This window comes from Lampris incognitus, chromosome 13 (assembly GCF_029633865.1).
Source record: "Lampris incognitus isolate fLamInc1 chromosome 13, fLamInc1.hap2, whole genome shotgun sequence".
Taxonomy (NCBI): domain Eukaryota; kingdom Metazoa; phylum Chordata; class Actinopteri; order Lampriformes; family Lampridae; genus Lampris; species Lampris incognitus.
In genome coordinates this window covers 38,604,456-38,626,243 of record NC_079223.1, presented here as the reverse complement: position 1 = coordinate 38,626,243, position 21,788 = coordinate 38,604,456, and the positions used below count along the sequence as shown (strand labels likewise).

Genomic DNA, 21,788 nt, shown 5'->3' with positions numbered 1-21,788 from the left:
CTGTCATTCAAATAAATGCTTAACATTGTCAGATAACTCAAACATTTTGTATATACTGTACTGTACATTGTATGTGTATACTGGTACACTGTCATGTCCATCTACCTCAGGCATGTATGTAAGTAACCTGCTAACATCTATTTCAGCATCTCTGATATACGTATTCTTCGCACCATTGCACTTTATCACCTCTTATTTCACCCATATAAGTCAATCCTTGTGTATATATCTAAGATTGTTGTGTTGTAGTGTTGTTATTCTTTGTTAAGTACACTGAGAGCCATGAAACCGGAGTCAGATTCCATGTGTGCATGGTCAATGGCCAATAAACATGGCCAATAAACATGATTCTGATTCTAATTAGATATACAGTTTTGAAAAACCCCTGATTATTATTATTATTATTATTATTATTATTAATTAGAGTGCACCGAGTTTGACTAAATGGAAACAATCAAGATTTTCAACATTGTCTCTGTACATAGTAAATTGTAGGGATTACACTTCATTAGCAGCCATATTACTGAGCAGTCTACTCTAAAACACCACCAAAATTGTGCGGAGAAGTGTCCTCCAGTGACGTCACCAGCAGACAATTCATTAATTATCATCTTTAACTGGCATTCAGTGGTATTCGCTACAGCAGCTTTATGTACCCATTAGTCAAATTTTTCCTATACAATGTAGCCCACTTCGATGTAGCCAACGAAAGATAGTGGCAAACCATGTAAAGGGTTGTAGCTTTCGCATTAACGGATTGTCCACCAGTGATGTCACTAGTGGACATATTTCCGCACAATTTCCACAGCATTTCAGAGACACACAGAAGACTGCTCAGTACTATGGCTGCTAATGGAGAGCAGTCACTGGTGCAGAAAGTTGAAGCCAATACCTCAAGCAATTCAACCATGGTCACTAGCTGGCTGGCTTCTAAAAGCTTCTGGTCCAGTGTAACTCAGTTAGGGCATTCCCAATTTCTACCTTTAAATACAAAGTCAATACATTTTTCTCTACAAGAAGCTGGGGTCTCAATCATTAATTTTGAGTCTGGCACACAATGTGAGGCTTGTGATTTTAAAAATTATTGATCCATAAAGAAAATATTAAGGATTAAAAAAGTGTTCTATTGGGGGTGTGCCTGACTTGATTGATGGGTCTATGAATCTGTCTGCCACCCAGGTCTCACCCAAACTCCACCCATGCTCCATCCCATTGCCCAAATTTGATTCCCTCCCTCCAAAAACTGACAAGATGGCAGTGAGCGTAACACCAAATTCCAAGCTTCAAAATATTCCATCAGAAACCAATGGGTGACATCACAGTTGCTATGTCGACCTTTTTTTATACAGTCTACACAGTTTTATACAGAGTGTTATCCCTACTATCTATCTATATATATATATATATAAATAATGTGGGCAGCACGGTGGCGCAGTGGTTAGCGTGGTCGCCTCACAGAAATAAGGTCCTGGGGTTGAGCCCCAGGGTAGTCCAACCTTGGGGGTCACCCCGGGTCATCCTGTGTGGAGTTTGCATGTTCTCCCCGTGTCTGCGTGGATTTCCTCCAGGGGCTCCGGTTTCCTCCCACAGTCCAAAGACATGCAGGTCAGGTGAATCGGCCGTAATAAATTGTCCCAAGGTATGAATGTGGGTGTGTGTGTGTGTATGTTGGCCCTGTGTGATAGTCTGGCGGCCTGTCCAGGGTGTCTCCCCGCCTGCCGCCCAATGACTGCTGGGATAGGCTCCAGCATCCCCGCGACCCTGAGAGCAGGATAAGTAGTTCGGAAAATGGATGGATGGATATATATAATGTGGAATGTTGCAACTGTTTCCGTTTTAGAATTATACTTTTGTCCTACCTTTTGCCTATTTTAGGTACATTAAACTGAAAATGTTTACTCATTGTTATGTCAAAGTGCTTAAAACAATATTGTATTTTCTAATAAATAAATAAATAAATAACGTATGTTGGAAGGTCCATCCATCCATCCATTATATGAACTGCTTATCCTGCTCTCAGGGTTGTGGGGATGCTGGAGCCTATTCCAGCAGTCATTGGTCGGCAGGTGGAGAGACACCCTGGACAGGTCACCAGGCCATCACAGGGCCAACACACACACACACACACACACACACACACACACACACACACACACACACACACACACACACACACACACCTAGGGACAATTTATTATGGCCAATTCACCTGACCTACATGCCTTTGGACTGTGGGATGAAACCAGAGCCCCCGGAGTAAACCTACACAGACACGGGGAGAACATGCAAACTCCACACAGAGGACGACCCCTAAAGTTGGACTACCCCAGGGCTCGAACCCAGGACCGTCTTGCTGTGAGGCGACTGTGCTAACCACTGCGCCACCGTGCCACCCTATGTTGGAAGGTTTACATTTAATAGTAATCTATTGAAGGGAGCTGGACAAAATGAGTTTCAACATTGCTCATATTAACGGCTTCAAGAGGCAAAATCAAGGCCTGTTTCTGTACAGCTTAGAGATCCTCCATAAATGGACAACAGTGAGTCCCACACAACCTAGCTTTGGTTGCACTGGCCCGATAGAACCTTCCCTGGTGGGCGGTCTAAACAGCCTAGTCTAAACAGTCTTTCTTTCTCCCATTTATTTGCTTGACTTTATGGATTGCAGAGAGAAAAAGCCAGCGGCTTTGAAGATTTGGTGAAGACTGGAAGAGGGGTATGTGCTCAATATAAACACAACAAGATATGTGTGTGTGTGCGCGTGTGTGTGTATGTGTGAGATAGATTTCAGCCCCTGTTTGAAGTCCTCCACTCCACTCTGGCAATTATTTCCTATCAAGGATTAGATGGGGGGAGAGGGCAAAGAGGAGGGAGAAAGATGGAAAGAAGGAGAAGCTGTGAAGGGAGGTAGCAGATTTGGAAAGAGGACAGAAGAGCAGCAGAAGCCGAGAAGAGAAAAGGGAGATTGAGGTACACACTGCAGGGAGTATACCAAAAGCCAAATGCACTCTCTCTAAAAGCATGAACTTCAAGAGAATTCCCCAAGTCATGGACAGATCATACAGCTACGGAAAAACACATCTGCAAGGCAGCCAAGACAGAATATGTGATGGGACCTACCAACTACTACTGCTACAGCCACACTATGAAGATGACCCTTAAACATATTATTTTCTTGGCTTTTGGTCAATTCAAGTGGTGTGGCAGGGTCATTATTTTCCCAGGGGAATTCTGTGATAAGGTAGGATGAATGAAGGTATGAATGAAATTAAGCGGGCATCAAGTTTTGTTCGCAAACCTAGGTCCCAACTCCTGGTTCCCCTCCTTTCTCCATCTGTTGTGTTGTTTTGTCTAACTGTACTATGAAGTATGAACAGAATGAATTTGCATTGTCCCTTGAGGTCAGCAAAAAAAAAATTCAGCAAAAAAAAAAAATGTGGTTGTGATTTTAAGTGATATGGGCCAACGTATTCTCATCCTATGGTGTCCCATATATTGACGCTTATGCCAGAGCATCGATATAGGATTCGTAAGGTACCCTTCTGGATCTGTATAGAGACGCACCAGGTGCACCACTGACTCCAATATCAAACCACCTGCAGTAGTGTTGGATGCCTAGAGTGTTTTTACCTGGCACTGACAATTTTTCCCCTTCGCTGGTTTGACCTAATGTATGAATATTAATGACATACATATTAGGTAGCAGTTAGGTTTAAGGTTAAGGCTAGGTAGACTGGTAAATCTTGCTACTACACAGATGCAGAGGGACACCTTGCTTCGTACACCGTCATACATCGACACTTTTGCTTTTCACTTGTGTGTTGAGCAGGCAAAACAAGCATTTCATTATGAGACTGACTATGAACTCACCTCTTCTCATATTTGACAAACAACCTTGAAACTTTGCTAAAGCTTTGAAATATGACACTGTGTGATGAGAATGAGCAGTGCGTACTACACCTGCAGTGTAAAGCCTGGATGAATGTAAGGAACAGACTAAAACTAGAGGAGTGCACTCAGTAGAATTCCAATCTCCGCCAGGCGTACGTATCTCCTCTTCTCCGGTGTTCAAATTTGGCAACAAACCAACCTTTTTTGTCCGCCTGCCCGGAGAAGGGAAATGCATGCAGACACAGACAGAAAAACCAGTGTTTTTCCTGCCGCTACAAGACTTTTGTGCAGTGCCCAACTCAATTGGACGGGATATATGGGGGGGGAAAAAAGTTGCTAATATACAGCACCCAAGCTAAAAAATCTACCTAATAAAAAAGTTTTGCCTGTCAGTCTGTGGATGTGCAGCCTCCTAGGTGGACCCTCGCACAAGCGACCAAGTCTGACATGAAATGACAGAGATCAGGCTATCACAATTTCAAAGCCCTTATTACAAGACTTCAAATGTGTTTAAGCATCGTGGTTTTCATGATATAAAATCAACCAAGGCGAACGGCTGCTCTGCTGACTGACTTTCATTCATAAAACAACAGTAAGAAAACAGCCCAGCCATGGGAAATGTTTTACTGTAGCTACTGAGATGATTTCCAGCTGTAGCTGTGGTTAATCCTACTCTTCAAATTGTATTTTCATAGCAGAGTTTAACAGTGAAGATTATGGCACTTCTGTGTGGCAGCGAGGTGAATAAGTTGAATTATTTTTGGTTCCTCCAATTGTACTGTGCTGAGATCAGCAGTGAATAATTTGCTGGCTTGCGAAATATGATCGACTTCTTGTTTACTTTCAAAACTCACACCCGAATACATAATGTTTTCGTTCTGACTCTATCGCTGCCTGATCTGACTCAACTGTAGACACATGCACACGGTTGACTCGGCGATGGAGAGCAGCATTGGTCGAGTGAGCTAGTGAGTGAATGAAGAGAGCGAGCAGTGATAGCAAGAACAAACGTTTTTAAAAGGTTTTTAACCACAAGAGATTCTTCATCATACAGTCATAACTGATAGGCTGATAGGTCCAGTAGTTTGCGAGATTAGCCGCGGACAGACAGACAGACAGACAGACAGACACACACACACACACACACACACACACACACACACACACAAACACCAAACGCATAATCCCCTCCAGGCTACCGCCTGGCAGAGATAAAAAGACTGTGGTGAGAATCACATCTTCTCATTCATATTTCACAAGGTAGACAGCTACCCTAGTTCCAGGAGATGATAGCATTTGTCAACCTTACCTCTGCGATGTGGACAGTGTAAGGTTGCCCATGGAATGTAGGAGCATTATCGTTGACGTCTCCGATCTGGATGTTCACTGTGTCTTTGACCACCTGAGGGGAGGGGACACTCGCTTCAGAACCGAATCTACCTTGCACACCCACCCCCAGAGAGCGACTTCACTTACCGCAGCATCAAGTTAAGTTGTGAAAACATCAACTACACTCGCTGAAAATGTTAGTTTGCCACAGCACGACATAATTAACCACTGAATGTGAAAGAAAAGGAGATGAGCGTATGGTGGGTTACCCTTGAGGCAGTGAAGGTTGAATGTCACTATGTTTCAGCAGCTAAACAGCATGAGCGAGACGAGTGTCAGAATGATTACATGTGTGTGAGAGTCAGAGAGAGAGAGACAAAGAGAGAGATAGTGAGACAGAGATAGGCTGTCTAAGTGCTTTGTGGCCTGGCTGCCAGGCCGGGCCTAGGTTTCAGGGTGCAATGTAACATCATGTCATAACTGTGATCACAGTGCAAATCTGTTTCTTACCCCTTGGCTGTCACTCACAGAGAATTCCACCTGCATCTCTGACTTGGTCTGCGGAAAAAAGAAACACTTAGTGGCTCAAACTTAACAGATATGTACAGTGCGTGTGCAGATAAGCAGCACAAGGCATTATACACTGCACTCTATTTTTAAGCAACCCCCCCCCCCCACACACACACACACACAACTTTCATCTCCCTTAGCATTATCCCCCCTTTTTCGGGGAGAACAATGTACTTTTTACTCCTCTTTCATCACTCAGAAATGTACTTTCCATTCTCTATTTTTAAAATTGTTCCGTATTAAATCTCTTGGTGTAAATAGTGCTTTTGTATTGGGGAATGCGTTTTTGGGTGTGCATGCGTATGTGTGTGTGTGTGTGTGTGTGTGTGTGGTGGGTTGTTCTCACCTCACGATCGAGAGACTGTCGAAGCCAGACTACCCCAGATTCTTTATTCACAGCAAAGTACCTCATGGCCTCATCTCCCACCACCCCATATATAAGGGGCTCGGCCTCAGGGTCATCCGCTCTCAGCTGGGCCACTGATGAACCTGCCAGTCAAGGGTCACATAAGGGTCAAAGGACACAAAGTTAAACAAGAACTATGTTGGGGTTTTTTTCTGGCCTCATACATTTGCTTATATGATAGAAAGGTCCCTTTAATTGAGAAGATGGTTTCGTTTTGCCCCGCTTCTTATAGCGAGTTTATTTCATATAGTGACAGGATCTTGTCCATGTAGGTAACGCAGAGGAAAGTTAGTGTTAGCATGTCTGACCATAGTGAAAAACAAGCTACCAGCAACATTAAAGGATTATTCACCGATTTTCAACCTTATCTCAGTCTATCTTCAACAGGCATTACACATGAAAAACACCTGCAGTTGTTCCTGACTGTTTCTGCACCTCTGGGGCAGCAGTGAAACCAAGTTTTTTTTTTTTTCTGGCTGCCATGTGACGCATCATGACGTCATATTGCAAAACACAAGAAGTCCCAAATTATTGCTGAAAAACTGCTACCAGCTGCCACCGATATGGCCAGAGAGGTGCTCGATGAATCTGCAGCAGATAAGTTAAAGACGATTCCACTGTCCAATGATACCATAAGGCAGAGAATTCAAGACATGTCCGATGACATTAAACAACAGACCGCAGCTCGCATTAGGGCAAATGAATACTATGCATCACACATGGATGAATCTACAGATGTGGTAAAACATGCAGGTTTGCTGGTGTATGTGAGGCATGTGTGGGAAGAGAACTTTGAGGAGCAGTTTCCCTGCAGTGGAGCATCCCAGCACGACAACTGCATGGGACATTTTCAATTCTGCGGACTCCTACTTGGCCTCGGTGGGCCTGACCGGGGATATGTGCATCGAGATACAACTGATGGCACACAGCTGTCATGATTGGGAAACATTCTGGGGTGATGAAGAGAATTCTTGAAATGCTCCAAATGTGACAAGGAATCATTGCTTTTTGCATACAGAGGCCCTGGCAGCCAAGGATATGGCACTTCGAACGATGTTGTGAATGTTGTGAACCACATTAAATGGAGCCCCAGGAATGCCAGATGTTTCCAGAAGCTGTACCAAGACCTGGCCACAGCAAAGTACTTTAGCACCATAAGGAGGTGCCCTAGTTATTGAGAGGGAAAGTCCTCTCATGCATCCATGAACTGAGAACTGACATTGCAACTTTCCTCTCAGAAAGCACCGCTCACTAGCTAGCCTGTTCGATTATGATGCCTGGCTTGCGCAACTTGCTTATCTCGTGTATACTTTTGAGCAGTTGAAAAAGTTAAATGTATCTTTACAAGGGAGGGAACACAATATGTTTGCACAATCTGAAATTCTTTTTTTCAAACTTTATTTCATTTCATGCACTTTCTTTCGGCTTATTCCCTGTTTCTCAGGGGTCACCACAGCGGATGTTACAGTTTCCATCGGTACCCTATGAGAGCAGAGCACCTATGGCAGTCGACGTTAATCTGGGCCTGGACCGATCTCGTATAGAGCCTCGACCGATCCGGTATGGTCTTGTCAATCCGCATATTGATTTGGCAAAATTTTACGTCGGATGCCCTTCCTGACACAACCGCTAACCCTATGGATGGGGGCACATGTAAAGCGCCGGATGCCATCCCAGTATTCATGGACTTACACCCATGCCTGTCGCCTGATTCCATGCACTTTGGTTTCATGTTTTCGTCAGTGGAGGCACAATTTTAAAAAGCCCTTGTTGCACTTTCTAGGTTGTTCCATGTTTTGACCAGTTCATGTTGCACTGCAATAGCCCTATTTGTATTGGGAAGATGGCCTTTTTGCTTTTTTCATGTTTTGAACAGTGCATGAAGGATGATTTGCAAGTTCAATTATTTTTGGGTCGAGACTTAATGACTACAGATAAAAGTGGGTCCTGAGGCTAAACCAGTTGAGAACCACAGCTCTAATCCACTCTAAACACACTTTTCAAAAAACACATTCTTATTCTCTCAGCTAAGCTATGCTTTCAATGGTGAAAATGCCACCCCATATCACGAACGCAGAGGATTTTATGGATGTAAGGTAGTAATGTAAATCCGCCACAGGGTGGCACTGTTACGCTGTATGTTCCCCTGGGAATGCCGCAAATGGCGATGTTTGTCCCTTTTGCAACACCGTACCCCTAAGTCTTGTCCCGGGCAAAAGGCTACGTTGATCAAATGTTTTTTTGTTTCTTCTGCCGGAAGGTGAGCAGTGTTACTGGCGGTCTGCATTATCATAAAAATATTGATTTATATCGCACATATTGTCTAACTGTTTATTCTGTGGTGTTAATAGACAAGTTTGCTTATAACCTAGTTAAAGTTTGATGTCGAACATTGTATTTGGCAAGAGAAATGTGACAAAAAGTGTTGGCTAGCCTGTTGAGCATTAGCATGGCATATAACGCAGGATGCAGTATTATTTGAGCAGATTATCCATGGTTTTTTTGTTTAATTTTATGGGTAATAAGTGCCTTATTTAATTCATAATGGATGACATTTGCTTTGGTTTTGCCGTAAGGTAGCATTTTGATATGAGATGTGTTTATTCGCACATTTGCACTTTTTATTTTAATTTTATTGAGAAAGAAAAATGTTTTTTTGTTTCTTCTGCTGGAAGCTGTGAGTATGAGGAGGCCAGCGGCCAGCTGATTGATGAGAGGTGAAGTGTAAGCGAGTGCCAATAAAGTGTCCAGGTCTCAGCCACGATCCCAAGCCTCCGCCTCCTTCCTTTTCCACGCAAACATCATACCACAACAAACACAACGCAGAGTCCCAGGGCGTGTAGGGAGACGATGGCCGAACGCAAAGTGCGGGTTACATGGACAATACAAAGGCTTGTGTGCAGTGCATTCTGGTACATGTAGGCACTGTGGGTGAGACTGAGCAGAAGAGCACCGATGTTTCTGTCAATATAGTACACAGAGAGCACTTTACTGCTTTACAAAACAATCATCAGTGAAATTCCCTGATATGGAGTAATGCTGGATGACATGGAAAATATTGCTATCACAGTAATTATAAGGAAGGTTACAATTTACAAGTACATGCAAGTTCATATGTGTAAAATCCTAAAAATTATAGTTTAAACTATTTTTCTGTGATACGCATGTCTGCCTTCTTGCCGTATAGCTCCCCCCTCAACAGGCACCCCAACCGACAAGAGGAGGCGCTAGTACAGTGACCAGGACACATACCCACATCCGGCTTCCCACCTGCAGACACGGCCAATAGGCCCTTTTCACATGACGTCAGAGAACTTCCGTTCTGACTCCTTGCAGGGCACGCTAACTTCCGGATGGACTATGGAGTTTACACAGTCGCTCACAAACCTGCCTGAAATACGACTAGATGATGTACCACAGATTGCTGAAACATTTGCAATAACCAAACGGTCCAAACTCGACAAAGGCTACAAATTCTTCATCGAAGGGAACCTGTTTGATTATGCTAAATAACTTATGTTAAAGGCAATAACTTTAAATCATAGTCAGAAAAAAAGCGAGATCTTGAGAGAGAGAGAGACAGAGAGAGATCTTGAGAGCGATCTTGGGGGAGAGAGAGATCTTGAATTCAACTAAATAACTTATGGAAAGATTGTGCCATCTCAACCAATTTGAAAATGAAGATACTACAAACAGTCGTATGGCCAGTCATGATATACGGCAGTGAAGGATGGACTTTGCCTAAAATAGATGAAAAGAAAATCAATGCTGCCAAAATGTGGTTTTGCCGCCGTTTGCTGGGAATAGGTTAGATAGAAAAACGAACAAATGAAAGTGTGCTACAGCAACTGGAACAAATATGATGCTTCTGTCGACCACAGAGACGAAAACTAAAACATTTCAGCCATGCTCTGTGCCATAAGTCCTGCAGTATTATGAAAAATAGACAGACAGATAGAAGGACGGACGGACAGACAGACTCATAGTCATAATCATATGACTATGATTAGCTAGTCTTCACGTTACCTTTCGAAATTACTTCAGGTTGAGCATTCCTGCATTTTCAGAAGTCGTCTCTACACCCATGAGTCGTCTACGGCGCAAACGGAAGTGAAGATAATCTGCTTCGCGGAAAGGCGGAAGTTAATTGACGTCATTGTGAAAAGGGCCTATTGTGTTTGTAGGGGCGCCTGACCAAGCCAGAGGTAACGCGGGGATTCGAACCGGCGATCCCCGTGTCGGTAGGCAACGGAATAGACCGCTGTGCCACCCGGACACTCTATAAATTCAGGGTTTTGTATGTACTTGTGAAAACGTAAGTTAAGAATAATTGTTAACACTAGGCTAACAAGTCCAAAGTATCAACGATGGGCTCTGGAGAAGGTGTAATTCCCTTCTTTTGAGAGGAGCTGTTAGCCATCCTGGTAGACATCCGGCAATTGGTCTAAGCTACGCTACACACACCGTTCAACATACCTTCAAACAACATAAACAAACATAAAAAAGGTATCCAAAGTTTGTCAGACTGTACTAAAAATCCTGGAAACCAAACTATCCCTATTATAATGTTTAATTACTCCAGCTGTGTATCTCACTGTTGTGGGTGGAGGCTTCCACTCCTAAAGCTTTATCAGCCATTATATTGCGCTATACCAGTTTCACAGAAATTGAACCAGTTTAGGGCGTCCGGGTAGCGTAGCGGTCTATTCCGTTGCCTACCCCGTGTTACCTCCGGCTTGGTCGGGCGTCTCTACAGACACAACTGGCCGTGTCTGCGGGTGGGAAGCATGTCTTTATCGTCATTTATACCTTTTTTTAATTTGTAGACTTAACAATTTACATATTTATCATGAAAGTTCATGCTGCGCTACTTTGTGCTCGGCTCGGCTGCTAAAAGGTTCATGGCTCTGACTGCTTTTCTATTCCAGGCCGGCTTTAAAAAAAATACACAGGCTTTTTTCCTTCTACATTTCACCCCATTTTACTCTAATCTTCTGAAAGTGTTATTTACATCGAAAGTTTAAATATCTTTTCCGCTGCTGTCACCGAGCCCAAACAGTTTCTTCAGGACCTGCACTTTTCTTGTGTATAATCCAAAACTAGGTCTCAAATAATACTCCCTCAAATATTCCAGGCCTCCTTTTGTGAGATATTTTGGGTAACAGGTCCTCATTATCCTTAATTTAGACCCCCAAAAACATCTTATTATTTTCATTCTGATACATCATTAAAAGACGATAAACGAAAACATTGACTTATCACTCAGTCATATTAATGAATGTGATAATATATCCACCTCTCGGTGATACAGGTGTCTGGGCCATTTTGTCTCTCACTGGACCATTACTGTCATTTAAAACACTGTTCCGTGTACAAGTAATGTAAGACAGGACAGTATTAAGAAACATATATTCTCATGTAAAACACAGAGAAAAAGAATATGCACACACACACACACACACACACACACACACACACACACACACACACACACAGTGATTTTAATTGGCACTGCAGTGGTTCACAGGCTTCATTCATCATAGACGCAGAGCCCAGACAGGCTGACAAATCAAGCCAATGGGTGGAGCACAGCCTGGCTTGCTAATCCACCATGCTGGGCACATGTGTCAGGATGGGCAGGGTTTGGGCAAGGAGGGACAATAAGGAAGGGATCATAACTTGGTGACCAGAGCTACAGAGCTCATTAATGGCATGAATGAAACCAAATGGGCTATTCAGCAGACTTAAGGGGAGGGTATGCATCAATAAGTCACATGCAATGAATGCACTGACCACACGAAGGCCTATTAAAGAGTTTAGGGCTGTGTTCAACACACACACACACACACACACACACACACACACACACACACACACACACACACACACACACACACACACACACACACACACACACTCTTAGTTCAGGTCAACCCAGGACACTCATGGTCACGGCTGTGCTTCCAGTTATTCCTTGTGTATTTCCTCTAGTATTTCCCTTTCTCGTGTGTGTGTGTGTGTGTGTGTGTGTGTGTGTGTGTGTGTGTGTGTGTGGGTCTCTCGCTCCTCTCACTCTCCCAGTTTCCAGGTTGCTGGTCAGCCTTCACACCTGTCTTCATTTAGCTCATCAGCCTGGCAGTATAAGAACCCCTGGAGCCAGATTGTTCTGTCAAGAGTTACACTCAGCCAGTCCAGTGTTTAATGTACTTGAGTTTATTCCCAGTGTCTCCTCATGCCTTTATTAACCGTATTCTGTGTCCGGGATTCTCTGTGCACTCTTCCCCAGCATGTCTCCTCGTCTGCCCACGCAACTTTAGGCCTGCCAGTCAGCTCTCTCACCTGCCAGTCTGCCCCTCATCTCCACCACCGCAACCCCCCCCCCTTCATCCTTCATCAAACCCACTTTTCCCTACTACCTTTTGTCTGTGTCTGCATGTGGGTCCAGAAACAAGCAAGCCGTAACAGATGCATAGAAACCTGGTACATGACTGACCCGTGGTTTTGACAAGTTCAACTGTTTGTCAGAGTTTGAGATTGTTTTCGGTCTTTGCACTTGTAGATCACCGATGAATCTGAACTCATCTTATTATTCTTACTTGTCACCATATGCAGAACACTCTCTGTATAGCAGAGGTCGACAAGCTTCTCCATGTCCCGTGCCACTTCAAAAAGTAGGGGGGGGGGATCACAGATCCGAGTTCTAGTTCATTTTCATAATGAGCGTTTACCTATTTATTTACTCTTGCCGCCTGTCTCCCCATCTAGATTCAGCATGCCAAACACACACACATAGTATTTGTGCAAATGTACGAACATTACTAGAGCACGAAAGAAAATTAATTCGATCCTACCGATTTAGTGCGACCTTTGTTTGTCGTACTGTCTGGTAACCACTACTAGATGTAGAGCGTCATTTACATCCACACTCTCGTCGAGAAGCTAAGATGAATACCAGTGCCTCTTTCAATGCAGGAGTGTTCCAATGCAACGGGAACTGTGGACCATGCGCAAACCACCTGGGCCAGTTCGGATTAAAGCGTATACATGCCAGAGTAAATCTATCCCCACCCGCATTATCTAGGTGTGTTAGTCCGACTTCGAGGATGAGTAAAGTATTGTAACGTGCATGGATAAGCAGACACGTAGACTGTCGCCACGCGAAACCGTGACTCCCACACCGCAAGCGACAACGTTAACCAGTCGACTAAAGGGTCCGACCCCTTAGTCAAGGACCAACGTGTCTACTTATCCATGCAAGTTACACTACCCCTCCTCCTTCGGGAAGCGCGTCCCCGTGCTTTAGCATATCAACTCCCCTCACGCCTCTGGGCGCACGCGCTTCCAATGACCTCACGGTCTCACCATCCCACTTCTGACACCAATGTAGCGAATTCGGGGGGTAGTCCGGGACCATCGCCACAGCCGAGACGCGAACCCATGTTTCCCACTCCTCAAGCGACAACGTCGACCAGTCGACTAGAGGGTCCGACCCGTTAGTCAAGGACCAACGTGCCTACTTATCCATGCACATTACAGTATTCTGATTCTGATTCAATTTAGTACGATTTCAGTCGGACTAACACGTTTACACGCATTTTAAAAGTCGTTTTAGTCAGACTAACACAGTAAATCGACTTTTTCTAACATAATTTAACCGGCGCATCTTTCAATGGAAGAGTTTGCTGGTGCCTTACGTTTTCAGCCATGGCTGTAATGCGCCGCTCTACAGTTCTCACAGAAACGGGCACTTCTCTGATCCTGTTGATGATTGTGTCTTTGTTTGGTAACCCATCAAATATGTCCTGCGAGCTGCTGAGGAAAACCTCCTTTATATTGTAGCGAATTAGGGGAGCAGCCCGGGAACTGTCGCCACAGCCATGACGCGAACCCATATCTCCCGCACCGCGGGCAACAACGTTAACCAGTCGACTAAAGGGTCCGACCCGTTAGCCAAGGGCTAACGTGTCTACTTATCTGTGCACATTACACTACCCCGCTCTTTTCGGGAAGCCACGTCCCCGCACTTCAGCATATCAACCCCTCACGCCCCTGGGCGCACGCGCTTCCGATGACCTCACGGTCTCACCATCCCACTTCTGACACCAATGTAGCGAATTAGGGGGGCAGCCCAGTGGCGTAACCAGGAATATTTTTGTAGGTGGGCCTGAGTGAAAATGGGTGGGCCAAAATTTTCCAGCAATAATCCTTCAAACAAGACGCAAATTCGAACACATTACAGCAGTAAACACATAACACAGGTTTTTAGTACGCAACCAAGAAACATACTAAAACTTTAATAAAAACCCACTTGAACAAAGTCATTCTCGCCAGGCTCTGCACAACCATTTAAACATCACTGAGGAAAACAGCCCGACTCGGTCTAAAAGACCATGATACAACATGTAAGCTATAGGCCTATAGTACACGTTTTACAGCACAATGTGTAGACGCCGAGGGCGAGCGTTGAAGATCGAGATTATTTCATCATAGTCCAAAGAGTCAGAAGTTCCCTTTCAAAGGACAACAGGGATAGATTGTTGAGGCGTGCAGTTAGCATGGAAGATCTTAGACATGTTTTGATACGGTCTGTAGTGGAGAAGTCTTTCAACAGTACATGAAGTCAGGGGAATGGTGATCATTGCCCTTAACAGTCTGTTAATGTTTGGGAAAACGTCAGCTGTCCAGCACTTCAATGAGGGATGGGTAACACTGACCCCTCTCCACTTTACGACGCAGTGCCTGAATGAAAACGGTCCATTCCGAACCCCCAAATTTACCAAGTGCAATACAATGGGGTTTGCTAGCCTGATGTTTCGAGCATGCCTGGCGGAGATGCTTCCAATCTACAAACCTGCTTCGAAAAAACGTGTTTTCCATATGGGGCTCGGGGAAATGCCTACACATTTTACAGAAAACAGCGTCCCTTGCTGAGCTGTATTCAAGCCACTTAAATTCTTCATACCACTTATGGGAAAAAGAACGTAATTTTCCTGAAATGTTGGTTGCGGGGAACACTAATTTAGGCTGCGTGGGTGGCTCATCCACAGCAGACAAATCTGGCGGTGGCATGGTCAAGGGAATCGTCTCACCGTCGTCAGAGGGGGGAGGAGAAGCTGCCTGCAACGGAGAAGCTGTAGCCTCCTCTGTCGTTCTCACCGGCGGTATCTCACTCTCATTGGGCGGCTCAGTCGGTGCTGGAGCAGGTGTGCTTTCCTCCTCCTCCATCCGTGGCTTTTTAAAAGATTGAACTTCGTTTTGCCATTCCATAAGTTATGGCTAACTGTTGGCTATTGGCTAGTTAGCAGCAGTGAAAAATACAGAGCGTGATGGTATGCGCGCTCAGATTTTGCAGTTCTACGTACGTAAAAGGGGCCGGCCTACGTGCTTGTAAGCCAGTGTGATTGGGTGGGCCTGGGCTTGAAATGGGTGGGCCTGTGACAGGCCAGGCCCACCCGTGGTTACGCCCCTGGGGCAGCCCAGCCGGGATGCAAACCCATGTGTCCTGCACAACAGGCGACAACGTTAACCAGTCGACTAAAGAGTCAGACCCGTTAGCCAAGGGCTACCGAGCCTATTCATCCGTGCACGATACACTATCCCCCTCCCTCGGGAAGCGCTTCTGATGGAGGGGACCGCCACACCCGGGTTACGAACCCGTATCTCCCGCACCGCGGGCGACAACGTTAACCAGTCGACTAAAGGGTCCGACCCCCTATTCATCCATGATCATTACATTGCCCCCTTCCTTCGGGAAGGGCGTCCCCGGCCGGACCGTCACAGCCGGGACGCGAACCTGGATCTCCCGCATCACGGGCGACAACGTTAACCAGTCTACTAAAGGGTACGACCCGTTAGCCAAGAGCTAACATGTCTACTTATTCATGTACGTTACCCCCCTCCTTCGGAATAGGGCGTCCCTGGCCAGACCGTCATAGCAGGGGATCCCACTTCTGACACCAATGTAGCGAATTAGGGGGGGCAGCCCGGGAACCGTCGCCACAGCCGGGACGCGAACCCGTATCTCCCGCACCAAGGGCGACAACGTTAACCAGTCGACTAAAGGGTCCGACCCGTTGGCCAAGGGCTAACGTGTCTACTTATCCGTGCACGTTACACTACCCCTCTCTTTTCGGGAAGCCGCGTCCCCACGCTTAGGCATATCAGCTCCCTCACGCCTCTGGGCGCACGCGCTTCCGATGACCTCACGGTCTCAACATCCCACTTCTGACACCAATGTAGCGAATTCGGGGGGCAGCCCGGCCGGACCGTCGCAGCCAGGACGCGAACTCGGATATCCCGCACCGCGGGCGACAATGTTAACCAGTCCACTAAAGGGTCAGACCCCCTATTCATCCGTGATCATTACAATATACTCTCCTTCGGAGAATGGCATCCAATGTTAAGCAATGCTGTACGACTTAATGAAGCTACACCATGAAACGAATGGAAGCTGGCAAAGGTTTTCGAAGTGTACCCAGGAAAGGACGGGAGAGTGAGAAGACTCAAGTTGCCTATCAGTGACTCAAACCTGGATGGAAAGGGAAAGCGCATCTCCAAACCTGTTCACCTGGAGAGGCCCATCCACAAGACAGTTACACTGTTGGAAGCAGACTGAAGACCCAGTATCCATATTCACCCTCTCTCACTCTGCCAGTCCTTCGTATCCATAGTTAAATAGTTAGTTCTTTAAATTAATGTTTATATGCAGTATGTTGTCTCTCTATGTTGTTCTAAGAAATCACTTGATTTGTGTGATTTGGTGGGAGTGTAACTGCCTCACTTTACCAGTTAGGTTTTAGTGTGGCATCTTCCTTTAATTTTTGGTTCCTACCTTTAATGTCTGAGAGGTGGAACTAATCTGCTGTGTCAGCATTCCTCACGCAATTGATTGATACACCTTTACTAAAGGTGCCAAGAAGCAACAAAAAAAATAGCTTAAAGAAAGAAAGATAAAGGCTTTCTGTGTGCCTCAGGGCTCAGTTCTTGGCCCTCGACTTTTCTCTCTTTACATTTCACCTCTTGGCCAAACTATACGCAGTTATGTAATAAATTTCCATTGCTATGCTGATGGTACTCAGCTGTATGTGCCTATAAGGGCTGATGATCATACTCAAGGCCTGCTTGGCTACTGTGAAAAACTGGATGTCACTTAACTTTCTGCTTTTAAATTCGGATAAAACCAGATGCTAGTCATTGGCCCTGCTAGACACAGACACCAATTTGATCAAGTAACGATAACAATCGACAACTCTGTGGTTTCACAAAGTGTGGTGGCCAAAAATCTTGGTGTTACGTTTGATCCCAGCCTTTCCTTTGATAAGCACATTAAAGAAATCACCAAGACTGCCTTTTTTCACTTACGTAACATTGCTAAAATTTGGTAATTTATCTCCATGGCTGACGCAGAGACTCTATTACATGCATTTGTTTCATCCAGACTTGATTACTGTAATGTTCTGTTTTCAGGTCTGCTACATTCTACTACTTAAAGTCATCAGATGGTTAGAATGCTGCTGCTAGAATCCTAAGTCTAGGAAATTTGACCATATTACACCAATTCTTGCCTCCCTTCATAGGCTTGCTATCCATGTTAGATCAGAATACAAGGTGCTTCTGCTGACTTATAAAATCTTAAATGGGCTGGCCCCATCTTACCTGTCTGATCTTCTTAAACCATACATTCCATCTTGAGCACTTTGCTCTCAAAATACAGGGCTCCTGTGTGTACCCAAAGTTAAAAAGAAGTCAGCTGGTGGCAGGGCCTTTTCCTATCGGTCCCCGTTCCTGTGGAATAACCTGCCTGCTTCCATCAGACAATCACAGTCTGTTGAGTCCTTTAAATCCAAACTTAAAACTCATCTTTTTGCCTTAGCCTACAATTAGTTGCCTTTAATTTGAGTGCTTCACAACATGTACTGCATGGCGGGTCGGTTTCTGTCTTATGAATTTACCAAACCACTGTTCTGCCAACGAGATTATAGCATATAGATTATGACTAATTGGTGACCTAATTGATTATGACTAATGACTATTGCAAACTGTTCTCTTCTCTCACGTCTTTTCTCTTTCTCTGAATGATGTATTCTCCTTTCTCTTTTTCTGTATGTGAATGGTGTCATGTGAGTCTCCCTTGTGTGCACGTGCAGTCGGTTCTCCTCCCAGGTCTCTGTGGTGATGGTGGTGGCCACCTGGGGATGCTGCCTGCCAGCCCCCTCATCTCATTTTCTTTTTATCCACATATTTTATTTATTTTATTTTTTTACATGATGATGCTGGTCGTGTGGCTTGGGTCCTGGACTGTTCCGTTGGCATCTGGACACTGCTTGGCATCCTGCGCATCATATTCTTCATGAATTTTATAAGTCCATTATAATTCTGTTTATCCTCTTTCAGTGTTGTATTGTGTAAATTGTGTAAACACAACATCCATTGCATGTCTGTCCATCTTGGGAGACAGATCCCTCCTCTGTTGCTCTCCCTGAGTTTTCTTCCTATTTTTTCTCCCTGTTAAAGGTTTTTTTTTAGGGAGTTGTTCCTTATCTGATGAGAGGGTCTAAGGACAGGATGTTGTGTTGCTGTTAAGCCCACTGAGGCAAATTTGTAATTTGTGATATTGGGCTATACAAATAAAATTGACTTGACTTGACTTTACACCTGCCCCCTGTAGCTTGGTTTTGGGCGGCACATCGGGTTGTAAGCACGCTGCTTTGCTTCCCATTCTGGGCCACTGCCCTTTTGATTGATTCAGCTTTATCAGCCTTATGTGTGACGTTTATCCTCGTGCTTTGTTTCAAAATGATGTTTTTTAAACTTGGAAGTTCGACACACAACATTTTCGCATCGGAGAGACAACACAGCTTGGTCCTTTCATGAAATAAATCCGAATTCATTTTTCCAAGACGACTGAAAGAGGCGAATATTAGACAACTTACTTTTTTTCTTTTTTCCTTCCGCCCATCATCAGTTGTTCCTGACATAAAGCGAAACAGAAAGCTAGCTAGCTACGCTATGTCATCACTAATGCTGCACTCATGGGGCAGAGCAAAGGGAGAGGGAGGAAGGGCATGACAGACTACGTCACTTGAATAGCTCTCGCTGTAAAAAACAATGGTGTATTTTGAGGTTAATTAGTTCAGCTTTATTTTAAATCCAATTGTTCATTTAATTCACCATTAGGGTATATGTTGTGTTAAAAAATATTTTTATTGAATTACTCCATGTGCCCGTGTTAATAATGGCCTCACGTGCTACTGTGGGCATGCGTGCCATAGGTTGCCGACCCCTGCTATAGTTTGTAAAAGCTATTACCCTTCTTCTTATCAAGACCTACCCACCTCTGCAGCTGAAAGTTCCCCGTCTTTTGCCATTCTCACACTCCCTGTCCCTTAGTTCTTCCAGTTTGCTTTCTTGACAATTTGCTTTTTTGTATTTCCCCCCTGGCACCTGGCCAGGAGCCGGAGGCTTAAGAAACATGAAGGCTGAATAGCCAAATTTAGTTCACCTGCTAGCTAACTCTTTTGTCTTTGTAGCTCTGTTGTCTTCAAGGACACTCAACAAGGACACTATGAGGTACACAGCACATTGAAAGCAATGAGTGCCACGCTTGTTTAGTACCCTAAATTACAGCGCATGTCACTATGACCACAGTACTGGTGATGATGCACAACGACAATGTCACCATTCTTGATCAGAATTATGGGTTTAGTGGGAGGGGGACGCGCGGGATCGCCGTCCCCCCACCTCTTCCGGCATGATTTTATTTTCATTTACTTTTTCTTACACTTTTCACATTTTTTTAGAATTTTAGTTTAAAACTAAGTTAATACTAACGGTATCAATAATTGCACACATCAATAAAACCTCTCCAATAATGTCTTCTTTGTCATAAAAAATTCAAATTCCCCCCTCTCCCCCCCAAAAACAGATGTTACATGATGATCGTCAAGCTGTGACACTGCAATCTACACTTCCGCATAAACATTCGAAAACTAATATCACTGCCGCTCTCTCCTAAAACAGAAAGTGTGGTTTAAAATGGCTAGTTGCCCCAAAAAAATAGATTTTTTTTCTCATAAGGATGTCGATAACGAAGCTAAAGGAAAAACAGCATCAATTCAGCAGTCTGAAGTTCAAACAGCCAGCACCGCCAACAGTCCAGCAACCCCCTCCGCGATTGCTAACGTTAGCACAAGGGTGGTGGACAGAGACAGTATGGACAGAGATGTGTGTCAAAAAGAAGGAGGCATACCCCTGGACTGACTGTAAGGATGGGAAGCTGGGGTGCAAGCTCTGCTCATCTGTTGCTGATCTATCAGTGTTCAAATCAAAGGGTTCCCGAATGGGGGAAGAATGGCGTCACTACACTCTAATGCACAGCGGAAAGGACAAGAGCGCAATTTTGACTTCGCTGAGAAAAAAAGATAATTAAACATAAACAGTCCAATAGCCACATTGCTGTCGAACGTATCCATGAGAATGCCAAAAAAACAGACCCTGGAGGAAGTATATGATAATATGAATGCATCGTACCTGAAGACTACATCATGTGCCGTATTCCGTTCTGTTTACTATTTAGCATGTAACAACAGGCCATTTTCTGATAATTATGGTGGATTACTGGAGTTACAACGTGAAAATGGGATTGACATTGCCATCGGTTCACACTCCAGATACAGCGCAGCACAGATTACAGATAGTTCAGAGATGCGTCAAAAAAAATTCTGCCAAAGAATCCAAGCCATAGAAGGTACAATTTCAATTCTTATAGATGAATCAACAAGCCTGGGATGTAAAACTACACTGATTGTGTACCTGAAATCATGCAAAACAGACAAGAGCTGTGACCCACATTTTACGTTTCTAGATTTGATTGAACTTCCGAACCAAAGAGCCAACACAATTATGGAACATTTGTTGAAATGCCTCAGTGCACACGGCTTTGATGACACATACTTGAAGAAGCACTTGGTTTCATTTGCAAGTGATGGTGCAAGCGTCATGTTGGGGCAAAACTCTGGTGTAGCTAAACAACTGTCTGAACAGTATCCTAATATCTTGACCTAGCATTGCCTAAATCACCGACTGGAGCTCGCTGTGGGTGACACTGTGTGTGACATCAGTGGTGTTTTCCATTTTCAGGCATTTATGGACAAATTACACACTGTGTCCAGCAGATCACCCCAAAATCGAGGAGAACTGACAGAGTTGCAACAACAAGTGGGAAAAATCGGCCGTGCATTGAGCACGAGATGGGCGGCCAGTTCTTTCCACACAGAGTTTGCTGTTTGGAATAATTTTGAGTCACTGCGTGTCTCACTTTAGCTTTGCGAAGACAGATGAGAAATGATCGACCTCCGACAGGAAACTGCATGACGGTCTGTTAAGGCGGCTGACTTCAACGCAGTTTGTGTTAGATTTAGCACTCATGTATGACACGCTGAACGAGCTAGCCCTGCTATCAGAATGCTTACAAAAACGCACAACGTCAGTAGCCTATGCAGACAAACTGATCAGACGTAGAATTCGGTTCATAGATGGACTGGGAGACCGACCAGGAACCAAAGTCCTTGCAGCTGAAACGGCAATATCAGCA

The 21,788-nt window shown here is 44.6% G+C and overlaps 1 protein-coding gene across 1 annotated transcript in view; it reads right to left on the bottom strand.

Moving 5' to 3' along the window:
• Positions 1–21,788, bottom strand: part of cdh23 (cadherin-related 23) — a 330,925-nt gene that overhangs the window by 239,728 nt on the left and 69,409 nt on the right. Inside the window, exons 4-6 of the mRNA XM_056291725.1 lie at positions 6,137–6,279; positions 5,731–5,778; positions 5,201–5,293 (exon numbers count right to left, since the gene is read on the bottom strand). Of these exons, the coding sequence (XP_056147700.1) occupies positions 5,201–5,293; positions 5,731–5,778; positions 6,137–6,279 (284 nt within the window). The remainder of the gene's footprint in view (positions 1–5,200; positions 5,294–5,730; positions 5,779–6,136; positions 6,280–21,788) is intronic.